At 39.0% G+C, this 14,327-nt stretch overlaps 1 protein-coding gene across 1 annotated transcript in view; it reads right to left on the bottom strand.

The window, feature by feature from the left end:
- NAF1 (nuclear assembly factor 1 ribonucleoprotein) overlaps positions 1–13,937 on the bottom strand; it is a 36,897-nt gene extending 22,960 nt beyond the window's left edge. The window contains exons 1-2 of the mRNA XM_028520441.2: positions 13,386–13,937; positions 8,950–9,124 (exon numbers count right to left, since the gene is read on the bottom strand). Coding sequence (XP_028376242.1) covers positions 8,950–9,124; positions 13,386–13,744 — 534 coding nt within the window. The 5' untranslated portion in view covers positions 13,745–13,937. The remainder of the gene's footprint in view (positions 1–8,949; positions 9,125–13,385) is intronic.
- Between the last annotated feature and the right edge of the window lie 390 nt (positions 13,938–14,327).

Raw genomic sequence — 14,327 nt, 5'->3', positions numbered from 1 at the left:
TACACTTCCACAAACAACAGATCCAAAATAGAATCTTGCTTTAATTTGAATTTTTTCATTAATCATGAAGATGGAACATCCTTGTGTGTTTCCTGGTTATTTTTATATATTTATGGATTGTTTGTATACTTTACACATTTATCTTTATCTTTTTATTAGTTTATAAAAGAACTCTAGGTTAAGAACATTTGCTCTTTATCAAATATGTAGCAAATACCCAGTCCCTTACTCCTAGCATATTTTTAGCACTTGTTTAATGAACTTTGATATTTTACTTTTTATGAAATCAAATATATCAATCTCTTTTTCTTGGCTTTTGATTTTTGAGACTTGTGTCAGTCACATTTAGACAGACTTATCTTTGATCTAATTAATTTCTAAAATTCACTGATGTTTTTATCACGTTTCTAATTTCATTTTTAATATTTGCTTATTTGGTCCATTTGTGATCTTATTCTTATATACAAGCACGGTAGAGAATGAATTTATCGTACCCAAATTACTAGCCAGTTATTCCCACATGTTGAAGAATAACTCATTTCTCCCTACTGATTTGAGAAACAAATTTTAGCATATGCTAAATGTACTTATACATTTTGGGGTTTTTGATGAAATCTCCATTTGGTTCTACTGATCACTGTCAATGTCAGTACTAAACTATTTTAACAACTGTGCCTTTCATAATATGTTTTAATATTTGGAAACAGGGCCTAGTATCCCTATCCACTCTACTTTAGTATTTTACCCCTTGGAATTTTTCTAGCTATTTGCACACATTGATTTCACTAGATAAAGTTTAACGCCAGTTGTTATATCAGTACTGTTAGTATTGATTAAATCATATTTAATTTCAGTTGTCTTCTTACAGGTCCTACGTAGTCCTTAAGTTATTCAAAGCCATTTTATACACTATTTGCTATTATAAATTACTCATTATTTAATATTTTTACTGCTATTATAAATGGATTCTTTATAGAGTACTGTTTAAAAAAACAGAAAGTATCATGTTGAAATTTGTGTCTAGTGATTTTCTTGTGTATTTACTCTATTACTGTATTTTAAAAATGTAAGTACTCCTCCTTCTTTTCAGGATTAGTACATCGTATTTTTCACTTTTCAACATTGGTTGGTACTTCCAGAATGTCAAATGTCAAGCAATGTGAAGTCCGACTCTTTATTAGGAACTTTCAAATGTTAGCATGATAATGCATTTTAATTGGAATTTCTTTCCAAAAAGATTAAGAAAGTATCCATCTACTCAATCTTATCAACTATTTTTTAAAATTAGAAATGACTGTGAACTTTATCAAATGCCTTTCTATCACCTTTTGAGATCATTATAATTTACTCTACGTTGAGCAGGTCAGTCTATAAAGTCTGAGGACGTCCCTGCTCTAAGGATGCTATGGGACACACAGCACCAGGAACACAAGGGACAGGCACAAAGCCAGAGTATCTGTAGTGGGCACAGACTGATACTGACAAAAACAATCTAAAAGGCCCCCTTAACTCCTGTTGCTACCCTAGTTTGTCCTATGTATGAACAGAAATAAAAGTTTTGTCTACAAAAGGGGAAGATCACTAATCTCATGTAGAACCAAACTTAGGGGAAGAAACAGCCACGGACGCTGCTGTCTGTGATCGCCACCATGCTGTAATTCCAGTTCACCGACCCCAGTGCCTTACTACCACAGTAATGTATACACCATTTCCTGAGTATTTCCTAAAAAAAGCCAATGAAGGCATTAAGTTGCCTTTTAATACTTACAGACCTGCCTATAAAAGTGTTGTGCATAAAATTTCTATCCCAACTATCTGCACAACACAAAGCCATATCAAGAACTAAATGTTGTACATAAAGCATGTAAGACATAAATGGGATTGATAAGTGAAACCAAACCTGTACAATCCCAGGCTGAGAGCCTGCTACAGAGTTTGCCCTTCAAAGTCAAGTTAAATCAAGCAGTGCAGGCCTATCTGCTTTGAAAATGGCAGGCATTTTGGGACTGACCAAGGGAGAAAAGATACATGTTTCTTTTAAATGAGCATGCCAGAAAAGAAAGACAGAAGGGGGATAAATATCGCAAATTCCAATAAGAATTCACCCATGTGACGTGCTTTCCATAAAGATTTTTGGCAGATTCAAAAAGGCAGAACTTCAGCATTTTCAAAGGGAAAGTTCCTTGGATTTGCCATGTCAATGTGGGCAGTAAGAGATCCTGTACTGAGGTTTGGATGTCAATGTCACCTCTCTTCCCTAATGGCTAAATCTAAAGTGCTACACCACCAATCAGCCCAGTCACTCTATCAGATTGCCCTGCTGCTTTTCTTTCTTGTAAACACATTACTGTCTAACATCCTGTTTGTTTATTTCTTAAAGTCTGTTTTCCTAACTAGACAACATATCCAACAAGAACCTTAACCTGGCCAGTCTTTGACTGGCATATAAAAGGTGCTTAATATATATTTACTAAATGAATTGACTTATCTCATCAGTGCATGATAAATAAAAATCTCGAAAGAGGTCCGTCTCTTTCAGTCAGAGCAAAAAATATATATTGAAAATACAATTCGGAGAATTCTCAAGGAATAAAAAGAACTTCAACCTAGCCTTCTCAAAAACAAAGTAAAAAAGGCAGGCTTTGAAGTAAGCTTCACTGCTCAGGACTGATAAATCGATACTCAGGTTTGCAGCAGCAAACATTATTATAATTATTAGATTAACACCTGGCTCCCTGATAACACAGCAGCTGCCCCAAGTAAGATAAACAAATCTCCTCAGTCTCATAGGACTCATAATCTTCTTTAAGGGAATAAAAAATCAATCACTTTGATTTTCTGAAAGTGGGGAAAGGTGTGTGTATGACAGAGAAGAGAAGGAGAAACACAAAGACAGATACACTCCAATAGGGGGAAAAATATGGCAAGAACATTACCACTTTGACGGTACACAGAGTATATAAAGAATCAGAAATAAAACACACATGGATGAACTAAAAAATTAAAGGTAGAGGTGATGAGGGAAACCTGGGAGAGAAAGAGCTTCTTCATCATATAATAAGCAAAAATCAAACACAATGAAGATAACAGAAGAAGACTATTTGCCGCAGGCTAGGAAGTCTAAAAATATGAGACTGGACTATCCTACCACCCTCATGGAAAGATGGATGAGTGGGTGGGAAAGACTCGTTTTATTCTGTTTATGCAATGAGACACTATATTTGTTTATTTAAGTTAACTGAAATTTAGCCCTGGCTGGCGTAGCTCAGTGGATTGAGCACAGGCTGCGAAACAAAGTGTGGCAGGTTCGATTCCCAGTCAGGGTACATGCCTGGGTTGCAGGCCATGACCCCCAGCAACCACACACTGATGTTTCCACCTCTCTCTTTCTATCTCCCTCCCTTCCCTCTCTAAAAATAAATAAATAAAATCTTAAAAAAAAAAAGAAATTTAAAAAAATGTTAAATGCAGCAGCCCTCGGTCACACTAGCCACATTTCAAGTGCTCAACAGCTTAAACCCAAAGGCTTAAGAACATCTGAAGACAGATGGGACATGGAACAATTTCCATCACTGCGGGAAGCGCTCCTGGACAGCACCGCTTTACACGGTCATATATCCAAGAGCTCTCCATCACAAAACATAACTGGGTATGAAGAGCACCAATCTATTTGTGGTCATTAATACAGGTATAATTTTAAGACCGCATTATAACAGCATGCACCATATGACTATGCAGTCTTTTTTTAAATCCTCACCCAAGAACATGTTTATTGATTTTAGAGAGAAGGAAGAAGGGAAGGAGGAAGAGAAGGAGGAAGGGGGGAGGGGAAGGAGAGGGAAATATCCATGTGAGTGAGAAACACCGATCAGTTGCTTCTTGTACGCAACCCAATGACCAGGGATCAAACCCACAATGTAAGTATGTAGCCCGACTGGGAACTGAACCTGCAACCTTTTGGTTTTTGTAATTACCCTACTGTATATGACACTAAACTTAGATTCAGACTAGCCCATGATATATTTTCACCTAAAAAATAAAAGCCAACACTTCTTTGTAGTATCTTTATATTTTCCTTTTTAAAATAAATACAATGTTCTCATCCTGTTTTTCTCCAAAATTACAGTTACAGAAAAAAGTTCCTAAGAATATCTTCAAAAGTTGAGTCAAATATAAAAGTAAAATATAGTTATAATCCATCTCAGTAAAAAGAAACCTTTAACGATGAATTCTATCATTATCTTTTATGTTAACAGAGGAGGCCATGCTTCATCAAATCAAAGACTGATTTTGTACACCCTAAAGATAAAAGCATACAAATAATTGTAAAAATGTCATCAATTAGTCCCAACTTTTCAGAAATGTCAAAAGGTAAAAAAGTGTACATTGTAAAACGGACTGAGTTGTCGGCATGACAATGAACGAGTAATGAAGCGAACTTTCCTGAGCCCCTACTAGGTGACCGACACTGGGATTTCATGGGAAGCAGCAGACCCGGTCCTTTCATTGGCAAAGGTCATATTCTCTCCACCTGTCACCTGTCCATCATCAATATATCCTATCCATCTTTCAGTCTAAGTCCAAGCCATGAGCCTCCCTCAACCACTGCTGTCCAATCAGCACCCTTCGACTCGATCCTGTGGCTTCTTTTGTCTCGTGCCATTCACCTGACATGCAATCATTCTCTCTCTGATGTTATTCTGCTTTCAGCATAAGTGTGCACGCTCCCTCTCTAGCTAAATTCCTCCTTGACAAACATTTGTCTTTATCATCTAAAGCAATAAGAACTCACTCGTATTGCCATGACCAGTGTGGCTCAGTTGACTGGGTGTCGTCCTGCAAGGCAAAGGGTCAACGGTTTGATTCCTGGTCAGGACACATGCCTGGGTTGTGGGTTTTGTCCCAGTTGGGGTTGGAGAGCATAGGAGAGGCAATGGATTGATGTTTTTTTCCCTCTCTTTCTCCCTCCCTTCTCCTTTCTCTAAAAATAAGTAAGATCTTAAAAAAAAAAAAAAACAACTCAATAAAATCTACTGGGGAATGGGGGAATCTAATAAATAAATGATTTCTATATAAGAGTCATATATGTGTATATATGCAGGACATATGGATACTCTATTGAAGAAAAGTTTTTATTTGAAGTTTAAGGGATCATTCACACTTAATAGGAGCTTGGTTGAAATAATTTTGTACAATGAAACACAAAATATTAATATCTTAAAAATATATTTGTAAAGAGCTCCAAATATTAATAATTCCACATAGTCATAAAAAACTGAAGTAGAAAGAGGCCTGCATTTAGGACAAAACTTACAAACCGAAATAGGCCTTGGACACACTCAGTCAGCAAATATCAAGCATAGGCCAAGGTGCAATACAATTTATCTGACTGTGGGAGAGCGAAAGGTATGAAATAATCCACTGTAACTTCTGGCCACCGTCTTCTGGCCAGGCAGTTCCCCAACCTCACGTTAGGATGCTTCAGGACATGTGCCTGCACTGCCAGAATCAGAAACAGACTACAGTGTATTCAATCCAACTATAAAGGACACTTGTTCTCAAATATAATATAGGCAGCCTCCAAATCATGAAAGCAAATTCACCAAGAGTTGCCTACAATCATTAAATTTTTTACTTGGTCATGCTATATTTTATGTATAAAGAATAAAGACATTATCCTTATTGCAATATTATAATCAAAATTTAAAATGTCATGTAAAATCAGGTTTTCAGAAGAAAAAACAATAGGCACAAATTTATAAAATTCATTTCTAAGCCCTGGCTGGCGTAGCTCAGTGGATTGAGCGCGGGCTGGGAACCAAAGTGTCCCAGGTTCGATTCCCAGCCAGGGTACATTCTGGGTTGCAGGCCATAACCCCCAGCAACCGCACATTGATGTTTCTCTCTCTCTCTCTCTCTCTCTCTCTCTCTTCCTCTCCCTCCTTCCCTCCCTTCCCTCTCTAAAAATAAATAAATAAAAATTTAAAAAAAATCATTTCTGATTAAGGCTTTCAAATGTTACAATCCCATAAATGTGTTTATGATTCTAAATTTTTAATTGTATCTGATTTATCTGCATGAGGAGTTCAAGGCATAAACTGCTGAGAATATCTTTCAAGACTCTAATTTTCCAATTCATCAAAACACAAAATAAACCCTATGTGGTTGAATATAGTCCCAAGACCATAATATTGCCTTACATTTCGCGTATAGGCTATATTGCCTTACATTTAGTGTATAGGCTATATATACACCTCCTCATTAAAGAAGGGTTTATGTTTAAAAGAATAAATCCACTTGGTTTTATTTAATGTCACATGTTACGTAACTATGGCATTATAAAAAGAGTCAATTATGAGTCTTCCTTTCCATTGCATCTATAGCTGACTAATCCTTTTTTTTCCCTCTTCCTCTGACCCCTGCTTTTCATTCAAGTTATAACCAAATCTTGTCAAGGGACTGTTACAACTATCTAAGGTTCTAAATGACCAGCCTCGATTTTACTTCACCCATATACTTCCATATACTTATACTTACAGATCTGCAAGAATTAGTAGTTAAATCACCAGGATCTTACGTGCCAACAACAGCAAAGATTTAATAAGCTAGATCCAACAAGGTAACATTCCTGCTTGAAAAACAGACTAAATGTTGGTAAAAATTAAGCTCAGCATGCCTAAATGACAACAGACACCTGCCTAGAATGAGATACTTTTTAAAGAGGTCATAAAACTGAGTGAAATTGGCCGTCTATGTTCTAGAGATCTCTAAAATCCAGCAAAAACTGTAACTGCTTGGCCCACTGTAATTTATGTATATACCTTTAAGCAAAGACAGCATTAATATGCAGCAATAAAATTAAAATGCTGTAATGAAATTACAGCATTTCATTCATTTTCTTCAGAAAATATATTTTGGTACCACTAATTCTAGCCAGTGTTTCCTATACCAAGAGACTTGAATGAAACAGCACTCACCATACCAGCTAGAGTTGTAACAAAAAGAGAGAACACTTTCTAAGTAGTAAGAGTATCCCAAAAGTGTTTCAAGAAATATGAGTCTAATTAGCCAGTTCATAGGGAAACTGAAAGTGGAGGATACTATATAGAGACCTAAGGACACAGAAATCCACGTATAATCTAGAATGAAGAAGATGAATCTATAGGTAAACAGAGAGTCAGTCAGTAAAGAAAGAATAAAATGACACTCAGAGAACTATGAGAATGCTGAAGAGGTATATGAAAGACAGCTTGGCCATCTTCCACAGCTGCCTTACTTCTTAATGGCTTTCCTACGCACGTTTAGAGCAAACCTCCCTTTTCTTGAAGTAATTTGAGTCTCTGTTGTTCACAACCACAAGACTGCAACCTAGGCCACATGTGATAACTTCTTCCAAGTCTTCCCCTTTTCCCCCAATATAGAGGATAACTACTACCACCTCCTTCTGAAAGGGAGGTAAGCTCCCTCTCCTATGAGAGAACCCATTCCCTGCAGTCTGCATGGGGTGGATACCACCCTTCCAGCTGCCATCCTCCTCCAAACATGCGCACATCCCCACTTCCTTGCTGTCAACTGCTCTTACGCGCTCCCGCCCACACACTCACCCACACGCTTTCTTTCTCTCAAGCATCACTTTCCTACATACTCTCCCACACAAACAGGAGAGACTGTGTGACTCATGCCCAAGCAATCCGAATACCCATTCCACTAGCCTCACTAATTTGTTCAGGGCTGTGTATCAGGTCCCAGCTAAAACAGCAAAAGTCCTTCCCATGACTTTTTATACAGGAGAATTAGTGGCCAAACTGCCAGGCCCAAAGAGAAACACCTACTGAGCAACAGAGAAAACAGAGTTCTAAAGGTACTCTGGCTCGGTTGGCTGGGTGTCATATCCCACAAAGCAAGGGGTCGCTGGTTCATTCCATGTTAGGGCACATGCCTAGGTTGCAGATTTGGTCCCGCTCGGATGCATACATTCATGTTTTGTTTTTTTTTTAAACGTTTGGCAAGTCTTTTTTAAAATATTTTATTTATTTATTTTTAGAGAGGGAAGGGAGAGAGAAAGAGAGAGAGAGAGAAACATCAATGTGCGGTTGCTGGGGGTCATGGCCTGCAACCCAGGCATATGCCCTGACTGGGAATCGAACCTGTGACACTTTGGTTCGCAGCCCGCGCTCAATCCACTCAGCTACACCAGCCAGGGACATTCATGTTTTTCACATCGATGTTTTTCTCCCTCTCTCTCTCCCTCCCCCATCTCTAAAAAACATAAGGGTTTTTTTCTGAAAGAAAAAAAAAAAATAAAATATGGGTATCTATCCAGAAAAATAATAAACAAATAGACTAAGATTTTGCAGTAAATTTCAAGGGAGTCCTAAGGTAAGAATTACAGATCTAGTAAAAAAAGATAATATTCATACATATACAAAAATGCTGTGGTTATTTGTTGATTTTTATACTCTAAGAGAAACCAATCCTAAAACTCCATGAGAAATCCTAATAAACTCAACCCATTTAATTTCACTTTCTATGTTTCTTAGTGCAATCAATTTTAAAAAAATGAGTTTAATTGAAATTGAGCAAACTGTTCTATCTTAAGGACCAAATAAAAAAAGCAAGGTAAGCTAATCTACATAAGAAACACCTTCTAGGGAAGATGAAAAAAGAAAAACAAAAACAGAAAATAGCAAACTTAAATTGGCATCCCAGGAAAAACAATTACCAAATGTTAGAGGTAGAAGCAACCTTAGAAATCACCCATATCTATCCTCTGAACAATCCTCTCTTTTACTTACTTAAGAAAGGTAAGGCATAGTAAAAGTATGCCCAATATAATTGAGAAGTCTTCAAATGTATGAATCAGATACAGGATAACTGAGATCAGTCTTAGTACCACAATATATTTTAGAACATCCAAATTAGGGTTAATAACAAATCTAAGGTACTTACGTTAACAAGTAATTCATCTTTCGTTTTAATAACAGGAAAATCATCATCTTCCTGGTCAACTTGTGAATTGTCATCTTCATCGGACAGCACTGGAGGAAGTGATATTCGAGAGGAAGAGGAAGATGAGGAAGATGATGAGGAAGAGGAAGAGCTTGAACTGTCTGAATCTGTTTCACTGTAGGAAAGAAGTTGAAAACTTAGTAAAGCAGTAATATGATGGTATTAACATGTATTTATTCACGTAGGAAGGATCTACTTTACCACATATTTACTCTTGCTGATATTATCCAAAAGCTAGCGTTCTGAAGTTGACTATGGCATTTGGAAAGCAGTCCTTAATCCACCGATAACATTTTCAAAACCTGTTATAACTGCAGCCCACTTTTAATAGTTACACACACCGTACATCTCTCTTAATGTAATTAGGCATGTGACAAATCACAGATGGAAAAGAGCTCTGGGCAATTCCCGTTCCTTAGTGGTCACCAATGACCAGATCACTTACTTGCCAATAGTTTCTTCTCAGTCTTCAGGCAACTTGGAAACTCAAAAGTTACAACGTTTACCATTCTGTTCTCCGAAAACTCCTTCAGCCCTTGACTCAACAGCTATTCCTGTTACAATACCAGTAACTCTTCTCTGAGTTTGAATGTTGTTTGCTGGCTACCCACTTCAGTCCCTTTTAGGTGCTGCTTCTAAAAGTCCGACCCTTATTCTCTCTCCGTACTCTTCCCATGGATAACCTCATACACTCCAAAGCTTCTGATCATCATCCATGTGTACATAATTCCTACATTTTCCGCACTGATGTCTCTAAACCTCATCCCTAATCTCCGGTTGCACATTGACCATCTCTGTATGAATGACCTACACATACCTCACACTAGCAAGTTAAAAGAAAAAAATAAAGTGCATTCTCTTTACTGAATTGCTTCTCTCCTTAAGCTTCTATTCTATTCATCACTTAAGTCTTTCATCCAGTCACTATAGACAGAATCCTTGGGATCATTTTGGGCTATTGCATTCTCAATGATAAAATTCTATCTTCGGATTAGTAAATATCACTTCTGCAACATTATTCACAGTGGCCAAGATATGGAAACAACCAAAGTATCCTTCAATAGATGACTGGATGAAGATGCGGTACACATACACAATGGAGTAATACTCAGACACAAAAAAGATAAAATAATGCCATTTGCAACAACATGGATGGACTTTGAGAACATCATGTAAGCAAAATAAGTCAGACAGAAAAAGCTCAATAACATAATTTCACTCATATGCAGGATTTAAAACTGAAAGCAACAAATGAACAAACAAGAAAAACTAACAAAAATTCACTGACATAGACAACAGTCCAGAGGAAAGCGGGGGGGGGGGGGGGGGGGGGGGGGGGTGTGCAGTAGTAAAGGGGTTAAAAAACATATGGTCGCAGAAGATGATCTGACTTTGGGTAGTGGGTACACAATGCAATATACCAATTGTGTATCACAGAAATGTACACTTGAAGCCTATGTAATCATTAGCCAATGTCACCCCAATAAATTTAATAAGAATAAACAATCATTCATGACTGGACATTAGATATGAGGGAATTATCAATTTTGTTACATGTGATAATAGTATGATAAATATGTAAGAGAACATCCCCTTAGAGAATGTGTGCTCAAATAATTTATTCAGGGATGAAATATCACATGTACATGACTTTAAAATGGCTCAATAACATAAACATGTGAACCTAACAGTTCTGAAATGTTAATATAGTTGTTAAATCAAAGTGATGGCTTTATGGGTTTGGACTGTTTTTCCTAATTTTTATTCAGAAAATATTAAGACACAGAGAAAAACGTTAAATTTCACCCCATAAATCCACACTGTGGACAAGGTAAAGGCCATGCTCCGTCATCTCAGGGCCCCTTAAAATCAGGCTCCTGGTGACCTTCCCAATCCCATCTCCTGTCACTTCTCACACACACTCTTACATCTGGCAAATAAGCTTATACAACCTTCCATGTGTGCTATTACCTTAGACTGGAATGTACTCAATGTAGAGAAATTCTATTTCTCTTTATAGTCTCAACTCAGATCTTACCTCCTTTGAAGCCACCCCCTACCCACCCAAAGTAGAATTACTTACTTCCCTATCTCTCCCAGCACTTTTTTCAAACTGTCTACTAGAGCCTGTCCCAAAATATACCGTAATTCATTGAAAAACACGTCTTCCTAGCTGGATCATGAAGGGCTTGAAACCAAAGATTAACTCTGACTAGTATTGTCTTTCCTCCCATTATGGGGAAATGAGTAAAGGCCAATTCCACCACATGGACTAAGGAACCCATCCCATTCACAAGGGAACGCCTTCCTACTACTATTACTGTATTAGGAATCTTTCCCTCTATCCCGGATCATTCGCATCAGCATTACCAACACTCTGTACTACCTCTGTTTACTCTCTTCAGTAAACATTTCTTAAGAGTTGTTAACAACTCATTAACTGCTGGTGGCTTTAAATACAACATTCACTTAAAAAGCTTTAAATGAAAGCCCTGGCGTAGCTCAGTAGATTGAGAGAAGGCTGCGAACCAAAGCATCGCAGGTTCCATTCCCAGTCAGGGCACATGCCTGGGTTGCAGGCCACGGCCCCCAGTAACCTCACATTGATGTTTCTCTCTCTCTCTCTTTCCCCCTCCCTTCCCTCTCTAAAAATAAATAAATAAATAAAATCTTTTAAAAAATTTAAAAAAAAGATTTAAACTACATTAACACTCAAATCAGAGTTGAACCTTGTTTGAATTCTAACTCAAACCAACTATTAAGACATCCTTCAGACATCCAGAAAAATCTTAATACAAACGGCGCATTAGGTGATATTAAGGAATTAATTAATTTTACTAAGGTGAATAATGACATGGGTATATAAAAAGTATTTTATCAAGTATTGCATAGTAAAAAATTTATAGGTAAGGTGGCAAGCTCCCTGAGATTAGCTTTAAAGCTATCAGGTTAAAAAGGTAGAAATGTTAACTAAAACAAGAGTAGCAAAATATTGGAAACTGCTAAGTTCAGTGATAAGTAAATGTGCATTCATTATACCCAAGTTTTTTTCCAAGTCTGAAAATATCCATAAAAAGTTAGTTTTACTTGAAATATGATGATGCTCAAATGTACATCTCCAGCTCAAAAGTGTCCTCCCAACTCTAAACTCATTATAATACTATTGCTCGCCTAACATCTCCAATTTGCTGCCAGAGAGATCTCTTAAGTGTCCAAACTAAACATTCCCATTGGTCTCCAACCCCCCTCCTAGTGAACAGCACTACAACCCACTCTGTTGATGGCTCTTTGCCTAGACCACTGACTGCCACGTCTATTAACAGGCCCTATCAGTGTGACTTCAAAATATTTAATCCAGACCCAACCACGGTCACATCATGGATTTATGCAATATCTTTCAACTATTTCCACTCTTGCTTCTCTGCTTTTACTCTAGAACCAGTTCAATTCTTCCTGCGCAGAGCAAAACTCATTAGAAGGTTAACCTAAGCATGCCATTCCTGTGCTTAAAATCTTCCAAAAGCTTCTCTAGCACCTAGAATTAAAACTTTAACATGGCCACAGTGTCCTACAGGGTTGGCTCTACTAATACTTTCTCAGTGCCTTGCTTGTTCCTTCATGGTAACTTTCACTGACTCCATTTATTTACTAGTATGTTTACTCATCTTTTTCATCCCCCTCACTGGAAAGTAGGGCAGGGATCATGTCTAACTCTGTTCAGTATCCCACCCAATACACTCAAATACTATTTGTAAACAATGTTCAGTGTGGGCAAGGAACATCCTAAATACTTAAGCCCTCTCCCATCACAGAAGTTTCATATTTAAAAGGGTGGGGGGGTGGGGGACTCTTACAAAACCTAATCAGAGCATACAGTAATACTAAAGAGCAATATCTTGTTAATTTCACGAATGCGTGCTGCCCACAAGCATTATAAGAATTAACAAACTTGCCAGAAACCAATTTGGAAACACAAAATCCTTTAACTAATCCTCACTTCGTCTGGTTCAAAAACGAGAACACAGGCTAAACTTTATGTAAGAAAATACGTCAGATCTGACACAAAACTCAAAAGTTGTAACCACGAAGAGACACGCCGAACTAAGTATTATGAAAATAATCTAGTTTCCTATATTTTAACTGAAAATGCTACGATCTATACATAAAACCTTTCAGACTACCAGATTTAGAGAGGAGATTAGGAGTCTGCAGCGTACGCGGAGAAATGGGCGGTCCGAGCTACAGGTCAACACGTGCTCAGAGAATTTCAGGGACCTCCCCTGCCGCCCGGGCCCAGGCGGGCACCGCCTCGGCCCCCAAGCCCCGGCTCCTCCCGCAGGTTACATAAACAGTTTCTGGACCCGCAGGCACCCGACCTGTCCGAGTCCGAATCCGAGTCCGAGGTCCCCAAGGAGTCTGAGGTCCGCACCAGCTCTGCAGCGCCAGGACCGGTGACGCAGGTCCCTCCAGGTGGCGGTTCTGACCCCAATTGCGGCGCGGGGTTCCCGCCAACGGCAGTGCTCAGCGCGAGTTCAGGCGGCTGCTCCTTGGCTAGCTGAGCCTCCGCGTCCTGCCCAGTGTCTGGAGGCACCTCATCCGACGGTGGTGGCTGCGGTGTCTCTGGGTCAGGACCGGAGCCCGGTGACTGCACCGCCTGCCCGGGGCCAACCCCAAAGCCGGTGCCACCGAATTTCAGAGTCTCCAACTGAGCAGCGGCGGCCTCCACTACTTCCATCGCGGCGCACTAGAGACCGGGTCAGGCTCAAGTTCTTGGCCTCGGAAAGGCTCTCAGCTCGATCTGGAACTAAAACCACCTTAGCAGTGGATGCAACAGGGCCTGGGCCCCAACTCCCGCGTTTCTCCCGTAACTACACGAGGGGTTACCTAGAGACACGCCCCACCGTTTACTCACCGGCACTTCCGGGAGAGCGTGTGACGTAACATTACGCAACCGCGCTCACCGGGGGCGGGGCGGGGTGGACCCGGGATCTTTGCAGATAGGGCCTTAGGCATCCCTAAACTCCACCCTTTTACTGCAACTTTGGAACCGAGTACAGCTCAAACCGCAAAATCAGATGGCTGGACTCCTAGTCCTGTCATTGGATCTGGTGCAATTCTATTAGCGAATATGTGATTTGCGAGACTCTGTACTCAGTAACTAGAGCCAGGAAGACTTGAACAGACACTTTTAGTAAACTTCGGTAAAATTACGTTAAATGGATTGATAGATAGCAAGCACATTGACCATTTATCTAAAAAAAAAAATTACCACAGCTATTCCGATTGTTTTTTTCTCTAAAGCAGCCTCAAATTCTAGA

The sequence above is a fragment of the Phyllostomus discolor genome, chromosome 8, assembly GCF_004126475.2.
Source record: "Phyllostomus discolor isolate MPI-MPIP mPhyDis1 chromosome 8, mPhyDis1.pri.v3, whole genome shotgun sequence".
In the NCBI taxonomy this organism is placed as follows: domain Eukaryota; kingdom Metazoa; phylum Chordata; class Mammalia; order Chiroptera; family Phyllostomidae; genus Phyllostomus; species Phyllostomus discolor.
The sequence above is the reverse complement of the archived record's forward strand: the minus strand, read 5'-3'. Positions and strand labels throughout refer to the sequence as shown.